The sequence below is a fragment of the Gopherus evgoodei genome, chromosome 1 (genome assembly GCF_007399415.2).
Source record: "Gopherus evgoodei ecotype Sinaloan lineage chromosome 1, rGopEvg1_v1.p, whole genome shotgun sequence".
Classification (NCBI taxonomy): Eukaryota; Metazoa; Chordata; order Testudines; family Testudinidae; genus Gopherus; species Gopherus evgoodei.
The window spans coordinates 338,709,884-338,727,640 of record NC_044322.1 but is presented as its reverse complement, the minus strand read 5'-3'; the positions used below and the strand labels follow the sequence as shown (position 1 = coordinate 338,727,640).

General features: G+C 44.9%; 1 protein-coding gene across 1 annotated transcript in view; it reads left to right on the top strand.

Moving 5' to 3' along the window:
• Nucleotides 1-7,423: 7,423 nt before the first annotated feature.
• Nucleotides 7,424-17,757, top strand: part of DLD (dihydrolipoamide dehydrogenase) — a 28,243-nt gene continuing 17,909 nt past the window's right edge. Inside the window, exons 1-3 of the mRNA XM_030541323.1 lie at nt 7,424-7,589; nt 12,555-12,630; nt 13,769-13,848. Of these exons, the coding sequence (XP_030397183.1) occupies nt 7,551-7,589; nt 12,555-12,630; nt 13,769-13,848 (195 nt within the window). The 5' untranslated portion in view covers nt 7,424-7,550. The remainder of the gene's footprint in view (nt 7,590-12,554; nt 12,631-13,768; nt 13,849-17,757) is intronic.

The following is a 17,757-nucleotide window of genomic DNA, read 5'->3' as shown; positions in this document are numbered from 1 at the left end:
TGTGGAGTACTGCTGCCCAGCTGCTCCCCAAATCAATGTCTGAGACCTTTAAGCCACTCCACTTATTTACATGTGGTTCCTCAGAGCCCCACCTAGCCTGTGGGCCCTCTGGGCTTCTAGTTTAATCCTTTCAGGGACAACATGGCAGAAAAGCAAGGAACACAAGCTTTCAGAGTGGTAGCCATGTTAGTCTGTATCAGCAAAAACAATTAGGAGTACTTGTGGCACCTTAGAGACTAACAAATTTATTCATCAGAATCTGATGAAGCGGGTTTTAGCCCATGAAAGCTTATGCCCAAATAAATTTGTTAGGCTTAGCAAAGGAATTTCTTAATCAGACTTTACTCTTAAGCACTTAAGTTACAGATCTTTGAAAACAACAGAAGTCCTGAGATGCATCCTCCCCTATTCTGATCTCACCCCTTCTGTGAGTCCAAAGCTTGTCAATGTTTCAGGATGAGCAGAGTCCATCCTGCCCCCTGTCCTGCAAGGCCTTCATGTGTGTGGTGATGGTTGGCTCCCCACTCAGAGCAGCACCCCACTCTTAAGTAAAGTCTCTGTCTCTTTTGCAATGTGCTCCTCAGAGATTCTCCAGCTCCTTCCCACTTTGTCACGCTTGCCTCACCTGTAAGCCCCTGTGTAGAGAAAACATTGTTCCAGGATAGGCCAACAATTGAAAGACAGTCAATGGTCCTAGATTGCAGTCAGGATGACTTCTCCATGACAATCCTTCGACAAGGTGTCAAGCAACTTTCCCAGATAGGGGAACTGTCTGGAATGCAGTACAATAACCTGCACTAAGGCAAGATTAGACAACATGTGTTCGATACATAATACAAAATGGGGTTCAGTAAAAGATATTACCTCTCATATCCTGGAACCAACATGGCTACAACATTGCAAACAATTATTATTTTAATTAATGATACACTATATACAGTAAATGATATTCTGGCATGCAGAGCCAGTCACTATTATTATTACAAACTGATTGGTAGTGGTGAATATTCCTAGGTGTGAAGGACTGAGTCATTGGAGGTAGAGTGCCTTCCACCTCACAGATTCAAGATGATAAATTGAACCTGTGCTTCAGAAGAGAAGCATCCCCTGCTCCCCTTTTATGACACAGAATAACTGATGCCTCCCTCTAAAGTTTCAGATACTTGGCGCTGCCAGAAGCAGAATGCCGGACTCCATCATAGGTACTCAACCTGGGGGCTAAGAACATGTCCAAGGGAGTTGTGACCACTCTCACTTTCTTCATGGCTACCTGGAAGAAGGGCCTGGAACCTTTTTTCTTTTTTAACATGGCATTACAATATGGAAAAAGTTGATGGCCACTGGACTAGACAAAGCAATGGTCTGATGCAGTGTGGCAAATTCTATATCTCTCTTTGTCCAAATCAATATCTTACAATACTTTTATGGCTTATGCAGTGTTAAGAATGTGATTCAAATCAGCAAAAGTGAAGAGAATTAGAATTGCTGATTCTATGTCACATATATACTTCACTACCTGAGCACAATGGGGTGGCAGAAGGATGGAGTTTCAGCCTTTGCACTGATGCTTCCTAATGGTGTGATTATCAAACACATCTGCACAGTTTTTGTAGTGTGGCAGACTCTGTAACCAATAGCATTCCTTCAGCATAGTTGGATGTGTGTTTGTGTTCCTCAAGAACATCCTTGTCAGATGTGCTATGGACTATTGTGTGTAATCATGTTGCCCTCTGCTGGCTAAAATGTATAGCTGCATTATCATTCTTCCCCAAGCTCCAAATCTAAATCACATTGGTAGGGTAGCATGGGAAGTCCACACCGCTGCTGCTCTGCTTGCCCTGTCCTGTCATTATCCACATGGTTTCATTCTCGAGGACCATTAGTCTGACACCTTGCACAAGCACTAAAAATTACATTTTAAAAAAAGCATCTGCAAGTGCTATAAGAGTGAAATTATACCAGCCAGCTCCAGCTCTAATTTTATTGGTGAAAGGAGGGACAGCAGCCGGAAAAAGCTGAATAAAGATGAGCTCTTAAAGTCAGATTTAAAAGCAACAGAATTGAAAGTACTCAGATTAAAATGGATAATTATTGCACAAGCGTCATGACATAATTGTGTTGGGAATGGGATCTTTATGGTCTGGTGACAATGACTCACAGCTATAAACTCTTTGGAAAACATTTTTACCAGACCCAAACACAGGTAAACCCTATCAGTAGGTTCAGATTGTGTGATACAAACAAGAGAGAACCAGATAACTAACTATGTTTTGAAATCATGTGCAGTTGGGAGGTCAATGGATGTGGAAATATTGCTTAATTTCTGCTGGGAAAATGTAAAGGGTAGGATAAAGATGACAGTTCTTAAATTCATGGGAAAACTTGACCAAGAGAACCAGGAAGGTGTATATAACTTTCTGAGGAAATGCACTGGCATCACAAGTGAAGCTATGTTGGGATAACATTTAAATAAAGAATAAGAATGGGGCATTAACTTTCTTTGGGCTCTCAGCTCTTTTGGCCCTAATATCACAGTTGATGGACATATAAAGATTTAGCTTGTTTGTTTTTGTCTTTGTGCAACAGTATTTTGTGTCTAATACACTCACTGCATCCTTTCATCATTGCACTCTTTGCAGAGACATTACCAGTTACAATGGGTGGGACTACTCTTCTCATGCGGAAAAACCTACACGGAAGGCTCTGGGGGAGGAAATCTCATGAAAATTCCCCTACATCATTCCGTCAGCATGGTGAGTTTTGCCTTCCCACAGAAGATGTAGAAGGGCCTTTCCACAGTCTGGCATATCCCCAGGTTCCCTAGGGGATCTACAGCTGTCTGTGGCCATCTGTGCACCCCTGGAGCTACTGCGGCCTCTAGGGCACCCCCTTCTTTGCAGGGCAGACACTAGCCATGGAACTTCCCTGCCAAGGATTTCTCTTGGCTGTGGTTGCTCCCAGAATTTGGAATGAGAGGGTTTTGTGGAAAAAATAGTACAGCTATGACAACCAGCATCCCAAGGGGAGAACAGGGGGTTTGAACCTCAAAGAATAAGCAATTGAATCAGCTGATTGTATACGGTGGTATTGTGCTATAAAACATATGTTGAGTAAGGTCTTTTATGAAAGCTTGTAATGTTACTAAACATTATGAGGTATGTAAACAGGCTCTTGTTATACATTTATGTGTCTGTGTATATAGAGAAATGTGATCATAAACTTCAGCTCCACCTCACAGCAGTGACCAGAAAGAGAGAGACACCTCCCAAGCCAAGTATTTATATAGATCAGACTCATGTACAACCCAGATAGTGGCAGATTAACACACAGGCCCATGTGGCCCATGCCTAGAGGTCCTGGCCAATTTGGGGGCCCTACAGGAGTGCTGGAAGCTGTGTAGAAGTGGGCATGCCACTGGTGCTGGAACTATGACCCCGCCCCTGCTCCTCCTCTTCCCCCAGGGGCCACGCCCCCTGGCCAGGCTGGAAGCCAGAGCCAGGTCGTGGTAAGAGCACTGCCACCTTACAGAAGCCTTTGTTGCTATGCAGGAAATAAGAACTGGCAAAGAATGAATGATTGACAGAAGTCCTAAGTGCTCCTTAAAAATTAAACAACTATTTTAATTAAAGTTCTTCACAGAAAATATTCTCACTTTTTGGCATACACAGGGCAAGTGACATATTAGGCAACTGCATATTCCTTGTACAGAGTTACATTTAAATGTCCATGACATAATGTGAACATAATAATTTAGTTCACACATTTTAGTAGAGGTGAGATAGAATCTGGAAACAACCTAATCTTGCTTCTACCACTCTTCCTCCATGGGCAATGGGGTGATTTACATTTTGAAACGATGTGGCCACATGATTCAATATCAAAGCACTAAATAATATGTCAGGGGAGGGCAAACTTCAGCCCACTGGCTGGCCCAGCCCATCAGGGCTTTCAATCAGGCCCATGAGATTCCCAGCTCCATGGCGCAGAGGGCCTAAAGCAGGTTTCCTGCCTGCCCTGGCCCCATGCTGCTCCCAGAAGTGGCCAGCACCACATCCTTGTGGCCCCTGGGGCAGGGGGGGAAGAGGGCTCTGTGCGCTGTCCTTGCCTACAGGCACCGCTCCCTGCAGCTCCCACTGGCCAGGAATGGGGAACCGTGGACAATGGGAGCTTTGGAGGTAGTACTCACAGGCGAGGGCAGCGCATGGCAGAGCTGCCTGCCTCACCCCACCCCTAGGAGCCACTTCCGGACATGCTAGCCACTTCTGGGAGTGGCGTGGGACCAAGGCAGGCAGAGAGCCTGCCTTAGCCCTGCTGCATGCCTCTGCCACCCCGGAACCACTCAAGGTAAGCAGTGCTGGGCCAGAGCCTGTACCCCAAACTCCTCCTGCATGCTGCACCCCAACCCCCTGCCCTGATCCTCCTGCTGTACCCCTCCTGCATCCCAACCTAGTGCCCTGAGCTCCATCCCACACTCCACATCCCCTCCTGACCACGACCTCCTGCCCTGAGCCCCTTGCTGCACCCCACACCCTGTCCCACACCCCGCACTCCCTCCCACACCCCAACCCCTTGCCCCAGCCCTACATTCATGGCCCCACATACAATTTCCCCACCCAGATGTGGCCCTCGGGCCAAAAAGCTTGCTCACTCCTGTAATATATCCTTGTTGCCAGAGAAAATGTGTTTGGTAATGTACTAAAATGAGCTGGAACTTTTCCAATATTCAGATCTTCTCTTAAAATGAACTGAAATTCATACCCATCTTTTCTTCAAAAGTTAGTTCTAACAGGGCAGGATGAAATCATTGTCCTGCAGACCTTCCTAAATAAGAACGGCCACACTGGGTCAGACCAGAGACCAATGGTCCATCTAGCCCAGTATCCCATCTTCCAATGGTGGCCAATGCAGGTGCCCCAGAGGGAATGAACACAACGAGTAATCATCAAGCGATCCATCCTCTGTCGCCCATTTCCAGCGTCTGGCAAACGGAGGCTAGGGACACTGTCCCTGCCCATCCTGGCTAATAGCCATTGATGCACATATCCTCCATGAATACAGAATTCTGTTTTTTTGTTTTGTTTTGTGAGGGAGGTATTTCATTTTTATGGGTTTATTTTAGCAATTCTTTAGTTTTATCTAGATTTCCAAAAATCAGAGGTTTTCAGGGCTTTCTCTCTGTATATGTTGTAATGAGTATTGTATATTATAGAGATTGCTCATGCAGTAGTATACACTATAATGAGTAATCTCTTTGTAACATTGCCTAGTGTGCTTTAACATAGTACCGTTTCAAACAGTGGTATATTAAAGTGCACCAGGAAACCTTTCGTGTGTGCCAGTGTGTCTACATGGGCCAATTCATGCACAACGTTAGTATGCTTCAGAAATCATACCCCCATAGTGTGCATTACTGCTCCATGTACATAAATCCATAGATACAAGTAAACGTTTCTAGTATTTCTATAAACATATACACCACTACCTTGATATAATGCCACCCGATATAACATGAATTTTGATATAACGCGGTAAAGCAGTGCTCTGGGGGGGGGGGGCTTCGCACTCTGGTGGATCAAAGCAAGTTCAATATAACACGGTTTCACCTATAACGTGGTAAGATTTTTTGGCTCCCAAAGACAGTGTTATATTGAGGTAGAGGTGTACATTTCATTTTTTTTAAAGCAGGGGTGTTTTATCAGTGTTCTTCAGTTAAAACCCTAAATCAGGAGCCCTAAATATACCTCTCCCAATATTTAACTGGAGGGGAGGGATAGCTTAGTGGTTTGCATATTGCCCCCCCCCTCAACCTAGGGTTGTGAGTTCAATCCTCAAGGGGGGGCCCTTAGGGATCTAGGACAAAATCAGTACTTGGCTCTGCTAGTGAAGGCAGGGGACTGGACTCACTGACCTTTTAGAGTCCCTTCCAGTTCTAAGAGATTGGTATATCTCCATATATTATATGAGGTGCCACCTAAAGAGGGTTCGCAACTGGGTCTTTTTAAAATTGGACAGTGTAGTATTCTGCAAGACATATTTGCAATATGTAACCATCCCTTCTCTGATACTTCAACTTGTTGCTTTTCCATCCATTTTTTATTCTGTATGACTGTTTGAATTTGTAAGATTTTAGTATACTTTTCCTTTAACGCTTTGAGGCAATGTTAACTATTCTGGTTCTGTTTGTTCTCATGTGGTTTGGCAAGCCTAGAGAAAGAAAGTTTCTAATTTTCAAATAGAAGAGTGAAGGAAAGTCAGCAAGTTTTACATTTTGTCTTTACCATAGACTACTTCCATGGAACAAAGGCAAGAGCCAGAAAATGTCATTTTTCTATATTTGGGCTAGTTATCAATCATAACATCTTTATGGGTCAAGATTTCAGCACTGGACACTCTATTCTGACAAATACCACTCTGGTCTTGCTTATTTCTTGCTGAGGCACATGGCAGTTCTGTGCTAGAATATCCCAGCTATTTCCAAGGACTCACTGTGCACCTGTATGTAACTGGAAGGAATCAGTACAATTAAATATCAGACAAACCATGTTTGATGTCCTAACACTACATGGGTAAAAAACTCAACATGATGTTTCCAAAACATCACCCCATTGCGATGTTGCTTCGGAACCTACATATCCCCTTCCGGACGTTGTCAGCAGGGCTGGCTCCAGGCCTCAGCATGCCAAGTGCGTGCTTGGGGCAGCATGCCACCGGAGGCACTCTGCCGGTTGCCGGGAGGGCAGCAGGCGGCTCCGGTGGACCTCCCGCAGGCATGCTTGTGGAGGGTCCGCTGGTCCCGCGGCTCCGGTGGAGCATCTGCAGGCACGCCTGCGGGATGTCCACCGGAGCCGCTGGACCAGCGGACCCTCCGCAGCCACGTCTGCAGGAGATCCAATGGAGCTGCGGGACCGGCGAGCGGCAGAAAGCCCCACACAATGTGCCACCGTGCTTGGGGCGGTGAAATGGCTAGAGCTGGCTCTGATTGTCAGGATGATGTCCTGCTACAATATTGCATGAAACACATCTGTAATACAGCAAAGAGTCCTGTGGCACCTTATAGACAAACAGATGTTTTGAAGCATGAGTTTTCATGGGTGAATACCCACTTCGTCGGATGCATGTAATACAGGCATGCTGGCAAGAGATGAGGAGTTGCCCAATGAAATCTGGAGAGCCCTGGGCCTCCGGGGCCAGGGAGAGCCAGTTGTTGGACGCCACATTGCACTGGGCCCTGGAAGCAGGGAGGGGCAGCTGAGCGGCAACAGCCTTCTGTAGGCCGCGTCTAAAATTTCTAGGCTCTGTAGCTTTAAGAGGCATATCTACATAGCCACGCCCACTGTGGCGGGTCCTGCCAACGAGCTGCGCTAGCAGGCCGCCTCCGCCAGGGGTCAGTGTTGCGCCCTTGCGTGGGGCTCAGACGACGCCACTCAGTCACAGCGTTGTTGCCCCCTCGTCGGGCCTAGTGCGCCTGCGCGAGTCCGCGGAGACCTTGGAGGCGCGGCTGCCAGGGACGAGGCGCTGGGACGCGAGGTTAACGCTGAGGCGGCCGGAAAATGCAGAGCTGGAGCCGGGTCTGCTGCGCCCTCGCCCAGGTAGCGGCCCGGCCCGGCCCGGCCAGCGCGGGCGGGGGGAGCGGCGCTGGGCGCTGCAATCCCGGGTTGGGCCTGGGATACAGACGCGGCCTGGGAGCGGGGGGGCCCGACCCGACCCGACCCGACCCGACCCTACCCTACCCTCTAGTCCGCTCCGGGCCTTGGTCCGGGCCAGCCGGCACCGACCTTCCCCCGGGGCCAGGCCAGCAGGGTGCGAACGTGGAGACCCCGTCTAGCTCCGAGCTCGGGGGCGGGGGCTGCAGGCTGCTCTGTGACCTCTCCCCTCAGCTTGGGCTGCGTGTCCCCGTCCCCCCATCCTCTGAGCCGGGCAGGGGGGGTCTCGGTCCCTGTTCCCCTGCCCCCCATCCCCTGAGCTGGGCAGGGGGGTCTCGGTTCCTGTTCCCCTGTAGCCTGAGCTGGGCAGGGGCCCCCTTGCTGCCTGCTGCTTGTGTGTGACCCTAAGGGCCCCTTGGGTGCCATGGCAAAGGGCTTGCTGTTCTGTAACAGCAGTAACTCGTATCAGGGCTGACAAACTCAGTACCCCTAACACCTTCCTGTTACCGTATTTATATAGAACGTTTCATGGTTGATGTCAAGGTGTTTCTCCCCAGCTGGTTTTGTCAGACAAATGGATGTATAATCATGGATGTATAGTCACGTCTGCCTAAAATCATACGATATGTAGATTAAGCATAGTAAAACCAACACAGTGAGCTACATTTGCTTTCCAAGTCAGTTTGAGGATATGAAGACAACTTGGGGCCAGCACACAGGAGAACAAATGGGGGAAGGGGAGAATCTCAGGGCATTGGGAAGTGGGGCACAAACAACAGGCACCAAGATCCCCTCTATGCAGCTCAGAGCATTGGGGGGAAGAGGCACAGTGTGACGTGCTCCAGGGTTAGCCAAGGTTGAAAGGCATCTCATCACTACCTTCCGTTAGTGTGAAGCAGTCTTGTCTATGCCTGCTGTGGCCTAGCTCCCTGAAACCAACAGCTTCTAGAGTCACAAGCACTTACTTCCAGGTCTATGCAGACCTAACCCTTTCTATGCAAGTTAGTGCTAGGTATACACCAACTCTCTCTACCCCTTTCCCCCTCCCTCAGTGCTCCCTGCAATAACCAGGACACTGGACACTCACAGTAATTACCAGGTAAGCTGTCCCCAAAGAGACAATGTACACATGGCTTGATGGTACAACTTAGGATCAGGTCCTTTGTAACATTACAGCACTGGAATATATTTATAGTGAAAACAATCACTTTTATTAACAAAGACTACAATTTGTCATACTGAGAAAAGAAAAGTGGAAACTATTGGTTACACACACACAACAAAGCATAAAACGCAATCCGAGGTCTACATTTTTTATGGTTTACCTTTCCTCTTTAATAAAATAGATCTGCCCCCAAGAACTGAGTCCTTGACAGAGCTACTGGTTTTCAGGCAAAACCAGGAAAAACGGTTTTCATGAATATCCCCACACTCTTCAAGGTATAGGTCCCGATCTCCGTGTCCAAGTCTGGTAGGTGTTGAACAGGAGAGCGGGTAGGGGTGGGGTCTCTGCAAGCCGCACTTTAATCATAAAAGAGCATGTGGCTCGCAAGCCAAGTTTTGCCACCCCGATATAGCCTGATGTTTGAGCCCCTCTTCGTCAGCCAGCTCCGTAACAACTCTTAAGGCTATTGTATGGGCCTGTTGGTTTTATTACCCAGGACTTTTATTGCATGTCCTCTGGGATGGTGACTGAAGCATGATGGGACATATGACTCTTTAGTTCATAAGGCACATAAATATCTTGCGATGCCAGCTGCAAGAGTGCCATGGGGACACCTGTTCTCACTTTCAGGTAAAATAAACAAGAAGCAGGCAGCATTATCTGTTGTAAATTGTAACCAGACTTGTTTGTCTGAGTGATTGGCTGAACAAGAAGTAGAACTGAGTGGACTTGCAGGCTCTAAAGTTTTACGTTTTTGTATTTTTTTAATACAGTTATTATTTTGTACGTCATTCTACATTTGTAAGTTAAACTTTTATGCTAGAGATTGCACTAGGATACTTGTATTAGTATTAGGATACTTGAATTGAAAAATACTATTTCTTTTGGGTTTTTTTAGTGGAAATATTTGTCATCAAATATAAATATAAAGTGAGCACTGTACACTCCATTGTAATTGAAATCAATATATTTGAAAATGTAGAAAACATCCAGAAATATTTAAATACATGGTATTCTCTTCTTGTTTTAACAGCACGATTAATCGTGATTAATTTTTTTAATTGCTTGACAGCCCTAGATTTTTTTGTTGCTTTCCCTGAATTCTCTTCATAATTATCCCTGGGTTTAAACCAAAGCCTGTCTTACCCTCTCCCCATATTTACAGGTAGGGTTAGTGAGCGAGATAAGATGAAATGTTGCTTATCCTCTTAGACAACTGAACTATGGATAAGGGGTAGAAATGACTGTTCCCTGCCTGTCTCCCATTCAGGAAGTAACTGTAAAATTGAGCAATAAGATGGTCTATTATTGAATTGCCCCACAGTCCTTCCACAGAAAAGTTTGAATGGGGTTTTGTAATCTGTGCTGCCATTAGTTACTATCTGATAATGCCTACTGTATAGTAGCTTTCCTAAAAGAAAAGGACAATCCCTGCTATGAGGCGTTCACAATATAAAGGCAGAGGATGGGGAAAGGAGTACAGCATATTAGTAGAGTGTTCAAAGCCACATATGGGAAATATATTTATATAGGTTTTGTTTTCCATAGGAATTACAATACTAGTTGCGCATCTAGTCTGGAGTTCTTCTCCAACAGTGATCAGTATCATATGCTCAGAGGAAATTGCAAGATACCATGTAGTTAACAGTTACAGGATAATAAGAGTTGTTTCTTCCTAATCCTAGCAGTTAGTAGCTGGTTTGTGCTGTGAAACAGGTTTTGACTCTTGTGTGTTAGATGCTATGCATGCATGTGGTAAGAGACAGTTCCTGCCCTGAAGATCTTAGAATCTAAGTGGACACAATAAAGGTTAGAATGGAAATAGAGGTTCAGAAGGATGAAATGATTTGCTGTAGGAAGCACAGCAGTTTAGTGGCAGAGCTAGGTTTTCCGTATCCCAGAGCAGTGCGCTATCCACTGAACTTACTTCTACTGATTTTTTTTTTTGTCTATGTAATTGTCATGGTATAATTCCCCACTTTGAACCTTAGCGTCCAAAAGATGGGGTACCAGCATGAATTCCCCTAAGCTCAATTACCAGCTTAGAACCTGTAGTGCTGCCACCAACCAGGAATTTCAGTGCCTGGTACACTCTAGTCCCCCCAAAATCTTGCCCGGGGACCCCTAAGATCCAGACCCTCTGGATCTTAACACAAGGAAAGTAATCCCTTTCCCTCACCATTGCCTCTCCCAGACTTCCCCTCCCTGGGTTACCCTGGAAGATAACTGTGATTCAAACTCCTTGAATCACAAAACAGAGAGGACAATTCACCTTCCTCCCTCCTTCTCTTTCCCCCTCCCAGACTCTTCCTGAGAGAGAAAGTAAGCCTGACACAGAGAAATCAGCCTCTCTCTCCCTCTTCCCTCCTTTCTCCCCACCAATTCCCTGGTGAATCTAGACCCAGTCCCCTGGGGTCTCACCAGAATAAAAAAACAATTAGGTTCTTAAATAATATGAGTGAACAGTGTGATACTGTTGCAAAAAAAGCAAACATGATTCTGGGATGCATTAACAGGTGTGTTGTAAACAAGACACGAGAAGTCATTCTTCCGCTTTACTCTGCACTGGTTAGGCCTCAACTGGAGTATTGTATCCAGTTCTGGGCACCGCATTTCAAGAAAGATGTGGAGAAATTGGAGAGGGTCCAGAGAAGAGCAACAAGAATGATTAAAGGTCTTGAGAACATGACCTATGAAGGAAGGCTGAAGGAATTGGGTTTGTTTAGTTTGGAAAAGAGAAGACTGAGAGGGGTCCTGATAGCAGTTTTCAGGTATCTAAAAGGGTGTCACCAGGAGGAGGGAGAAAACTTGTTCACCTTAGCCTCCAATGATAGAACAAGAAGCAATGGGCTTAAACTGCAGCAAGGGAGATTTAGGCTGGACATTAGGAAAAAGTTCCTAACTGTCAGGGTAGTCAAACACTGGAATAGATTGCCTAGGGAAGTTGTGGAATCTCCATCGCTGGAGATATTTAAGAGTAGGTTAGATAAATGTCTATCGGGGATGGTCTAGACAGTATTTGGTCCTGCCATGAGGGCAGGGGACTGGACTCGATGACCTCTCGAGGTCCCTTCCAGTCCTAGAGTCTATGAGTCTATAAGAAAAGCTTTTAATTAAAGAAAGAAAAAACAGTAAAAATTATCTTTGTAAATTTAAAAAAAAATGGAATAGGTACAGGGTCTTTCAGCTATAGACACTGGGAATACCCTCCCAGCCTAAGTATACATGTACAAATTAAAATCTTTTCAGCAAAATACCAGTTTGAACTCCTTTCAGCCAAATGCACATTTGAACTCCTTCCAACCAAATACACATTTGCAAATAAAGAAAACCAACATAAGCCTAACTCGCTTTATCTACCTCGTACTCACTATTCTGGATCTATAAGAACCTGTATCAGGGAGATTGGAGAGAAACCTGGTTGTACATCTGGTCCCTCTGAGCCCCCAGAGTGAACAACAACCAAAGCTAACAGCACAGCACAAAAACTTCCCTCCCTCAAGATTTGAAAGTATCCTGTCCTCTGATTGGTCCTCTGGTCAGGTGACAGCCAGGTTCACTGTTCTTGTTAACTCTTTCCAGGCAAAGAGATATGAAGCACTTCTGTTCTATTAACTCTTACTTATCTGTTTATGACAGTAATGTAACTGGATTTTCTAATTAAACAGATTGTAAGAAGTTGCTGATTCTTATACAGTTATTTTCTTTATGGAGAAAGTTAAACTTTTGTTTTTTCCCCCCTCTAGAGAAGCCATTTTAGTCGAATCCATCATGGCCTACAGGGGATTTGTGCAGTGTCTCTGAGGAGCTATGCTGATCAAGGTAAATTTTGATTGCTGTAAAATAGCTTTCAGGAGACAAAGTTGTATTTCAAATTGAGGCCCCAATCTTACAAGTGATTCTGCAGCCACAAGAGCCCATCCATGTGGAGACAATTGTATCATACCGGTTGATGGTATGAGTGGTTCTTAAACTTTTGTATTGGTGACCCCTTTCACATAGCAAGTCTCTGAATGTGACCCCCTTATAGATTAAAAACATATTTTTTTATATTTAACACTATTATGAATGCTGGAGGTAAAGCAGGGTTTGGGGGTGGAGGCTGACTGTGCACAACCCCCATGTAATAACCTTGTGACCCCCCGTTTGAGAACCCCTATTCTACAGCATAGATATCAGGTTACAGCGTGCAGTGGATTGGATTGACTATACTAATCATTTATACAACATTATTGTTAGAGGTTAAAATAATCAGATATGCCATTTTTCTTACATTGCACAAATGATGTGGAAGGGTTGCTTTTGTGGACCACAAGTTAATCTTTCTATGGACTGGTAGCTAAATATATAGACTCTGCTTCAATCCCAGTTTCTCTTGATTGTTGAGCATGAGATGTGTAACCTAACCCTGTTCTCGCACAGGACAATGTAAAGGTGTAATATTAGTCTATCAGCATTTTCCTTATTTTTTTTAATATCTGTAATAATGCCACATGACACGTTCAAGACCTTTCTTGTAACAGTTTTTTCAAAGGCAGTTAAACATAACTACAGATACCTTTGTCCAAATTCTACAAAGATTTATAGCATATGCAATCCCAGAGTAGATGCAAGGAGTGCAGGTCAGACCAGGATTCAGTCCCTTTACTTCAATTCACAATGGTTTTGTTCTCAAATCTGTAAAAGTGGTTGTTTTTATTTACAGAACAAATAGTGCCCCGAACCATTCCATTTTTTGATTCAGGAGGTTGCTTTTGGTAGTCAAAATTTACCTGTCTAAATTAATTGAACAGCACCATCATTTTTAAAAACTAGCTACTCAATCTGTGGGTAGTCAATGTGTGGCACTATCTCAGAATGTTGCAGGCTAGGTATTCCTATAGTAAAACTAAAATAAACCTACATTATAGCAAGAAAAGTAACTTGAAAACATTTTAAAGTTTTGTATTTTTTCTTTTAGCTGATGCTGACATTACAGTTATTGGTTCTGGGCCTGGAGGATATGTTGCTGCTATCAAAGCAGCTCAACTTGGCTTTAAGGTAAGAGGGAACTTGTGCTGGATAAACCGGGTAATATAGCACTAATCCAGATAAATTCAGTAGGGGTTCTTGCAACATTGGAAAAATGAAGTTCCCTGTCACTGGGCAACCCCGAGCTGGAGCATCCTCCTGATGCAGGCTGTGTTCTGGCAGGCACACCTGCCTCAGTTTCTCTTCAGCCTCTCCCGAAATAATCCAAAGCATCTTCTCAAGTATAAATATAGCCGGAGGAAGGGGAGGGATTACAGAAGTCTCATGCATATAAATCATAACAAAATAAGCCCCAACACCGTAATCCAAATTTCACCAGCATAGTCCAATGAATACATGCAACATACCGGCTTGGCAGGCCCCACCATGCCCCGACTCTCCAGCGCAGTCCACCTCAGCCCTTTCAACTGGATTGCAAGCCTGATCTTTCCAGCGGGAAACACCTTGCTGGGAGCATCCTTTCTAGGGGAATATCCCTTCTCCTGTCCCTCTCATGGTTCATGTTGTTCCACCCTCCTAGCCCCGAAGATGTCTGTGAGTAAGCCCCTCTGCTGCTCCTCTGCCTTCAGCCTGAGACTTTGGCTAGCAGGCAGCCCCCATTGCTGCTGCTCCTGCCTTGAGGCCTCTCCACCCCTCTGACCCAGCCAGCAAGCTCCTGTTGCTGTTATCTTGCTTCATCTTTCTCCCAGCTCCCAAACATAGTCTCCTAGCCAATTCCTCCCTCTTCCCCAAGGAGGGCCTACAGAGCTTTCCACTCTGCAGACTCTCTCTCCCAGGCATCTGTCACCTGCCCTTCCAAATAGAACCAGACTGTTCAGATTCTCAGGGATTTCCTCTCACTGAGTCTCTCCCTGGTCCTATATAGTCCACACATGCTTGCTGACCCTTTTAACGGGCAAAATGGGAGCATCTGCACTGGTTTTCCAGGGCTGTTTGTAGCTTGGGACACCCATACTGTGAGAACTTGATTTCATTTCCAGAATATATAAGAACTAGTTATTACCATTAGTGTTCTTCATCATTAGAGCTCAGCATTTTACAGAGGTCAGTATCATTTTCCCCATTCTACAGATGTGAAAACTGAGCCACAGATACGGGGGAAGTGACTTGTCCAAGATGACCCGAAAGCTCGTGGCACTAGAACCCAGGTTTCCCGTGTCCAATCCAGTGCTGTATCCACTAGACTATGCTGTAGATTAACGTCCTTAACTTTGTCTTAAGCAGACACTGACTGTAGAGGCACCATTTTTCATGTTGGTTTGTTAGTATCTTTTGAACTGCGATTATTAAAATAAGTCATAGTTGATTTTTGTCACTCCGCATGAGGGCCATCAAACTGGCTTAATTTTTATTTCGAATTTATAGATTAGACGGAAACCAATGGTAAACAATAGTCACTACGAGGTGAAACAGCTACATTTTAAATACAATGAATTGAATTGGAGAGGGAAGCATATTTATAAAAGTAGTAAAGAGAATGCCAAGAGGAAAAGTAGTTTTCTCCCAAAAAATAAAACTGTTGGGTTGTAATCAAAAGCAACTTTTAAGCAATCTGCCAAAAAGGATCAGAATGAATAACAAAATTAGTGCCTAACTGCTGAGAGATTCTGTGAAATTGGCTGAGAGAACACCAATAAAAATAATACCCAAGTCTTATGTAGCGCTTTTCATATGTAAATGCAGGATTTCCTGGAACTCATCACCACATTCGTTTATTCTGAAAAACAAAAATTGGTGGAAAGAGAGAATCATTGGTGTGCTTAAGAGCAGTGGAAATGTGCCCCTGCAATGAAGCCAAAGTTATTTAATGCCAGAGTGACCGGTTAAGTACTGTTTGTCATGAACATGAATAAAGATGACTTGGGGCTATATTAAATACATGGACTGAATGTTGGAGATGAGACTATAGATATAGATTATCCTAGGTGTAACTTATATGCATGAGCTTGTTCTTTTTGCTATTCCCTCTGCCTCCTTTGAATGTCCTTTATGAACAAAGCTGCTTTCATGTAATGGGTACTAGTTATTCGTAATTTAGACAGATGATTCAAGTGACCTCTGTTTCACTCTCTGAACAATGGGAAGTAAATGAGTTTTCTAGAGTAATTTTTGAAAATATTGAGAGATGAAAATATATTTTTCTAAAGATATCACAGTTCAGAACAACTGCCCTACATTTTCCCTCAGTGGTCCAGCAAGGGCACCCACTCTTAGGTTTCTAGCTCCCCAGCTGTTGCCTCTCTTGGATGGAGACCCACATCTCACTCCGCTGTGACCAGGGTGTGTCCGGTCTGCCCAGTTCCCTGCTTTCACTGTGTATTTCCCTGTAAAGATGATCTGCCTAAATAGACCTACTTGCTTTCCCTTCACAGATTGGTAACAGAGGTTGCTCTGGGTAGATGTTACCATATAGTTCTTTCTAAGCAAGCCTACTTCATTCTTCACCCCACCTCTGGGGTTTAACTTACTTCAACAGTTAAGTAAGGTTTAACTTAATTCAGTGAGGCTTGTTCAGGATATTGCAGCCTATTGTCAGTGTCTCATATCTCAGCACGAGTCTCACTTCATGAACATAGCTTTACTGGTGGAACTCCCTTAGTTTTAAGCGCTTTTGTTTTTTTTAACCTCCTGGAGGGTGGCAGTTGCAGAGTATTATTTTCCAGGCCCCTGCTGGCTGTCGTGTCCCAACTCCACCCAAGTATAAATGCTGCCCTCTGAATGTTCTGATAGGTTCTTTTTGTGACCACAGTCCCTACAGCACCATATGGCTCACTGGCCATTGCACCAGCTTTTTTGAATCTCAATGGCCTCGTCCAGACTAGGGGAGGAAAATCGATCTTAGATACGCAACTTCAGCTACGTGAATAACGTAGCTGAAGTCGAATATCTAAGATCGAATTACTCACCCTTCCAGACGGCGCGGGATCGATGTCCGCGGCTCTCCGTGTCGATTCCGGAACTCCGTTTGGGTTGATGAAGTTCCGGAATCAATGTAAGCGCGCTCGGGGTTCGATATATCGCGTCTAGACTAGACGCGATATATCGATCCCCGAGCAATCGATTTTAACCCGCCGATATGGCGGGGTAGTCTGGACGTGGGCATAGATGCCTTGTTAGGGATCCTTTAATATTCTTTTGCTTTCTGTGCAGGTCTGGTACAATTGTGCTAAATGAGAGTCCATTGCCTCTAGCACTTTGGCCCCTGTCGCAGTGCTTCAGTGCAAATAGTTCTGTTGCCTTGACCCTTCCTTTGTATATTGGCGGCCAGTACCCTGGTATGACTGAGGTTTTTTGTTTGTTGGTGTTTCCTAGAGTTGGCGCACCAGTACCTGAATTAAAGTGCTCAGCACTACAGCTTTTATTAGGAGCCTTAAAGCTACTTGGCTCCCTAGTTCCTGTTCCATTCTTTTGATGCTACATTTCTTTTTGTGGCTCTATGCTTACTTCTCTTTTGGTCCAGTGTTTCCTCCTAGACATTTATAAATGATGCGTTGTGACATCTAAGGAGGGAGCTTTTAAACCTAATCAGTCTGCATTGTCTGCCTCAGACTCATCTGTGGTATGCAGGGGTATTGAATATGTTTGGATGCATCATGCTAAGCATTGAAGAAACATGTGTAGTGCCTTCAAGCTCTCCTTGAGGTGATCCAGTGGGAGACTCCTCTCAATCTGGCATAAGGAGGAATGGAGTTCTTTGAAGTTTAAGCTCTTAAAGCAAAAACCTGATTCAGCCAAATCCATTGCACCCCAACATTGAGTGTTAGTGCTACCTGCATTGACATAGTCCCTGGTCCCCATTAAGACCAGTGTGGTGACTTTACCCTTGAAGCAGCATGTGCTGTGGTTGAAGCAGAGGGTTCCAGTAAGTAATGGCTTCTCATTGTACTAGGTGAGGCCTTGGCACTTGTAGTTGATGGT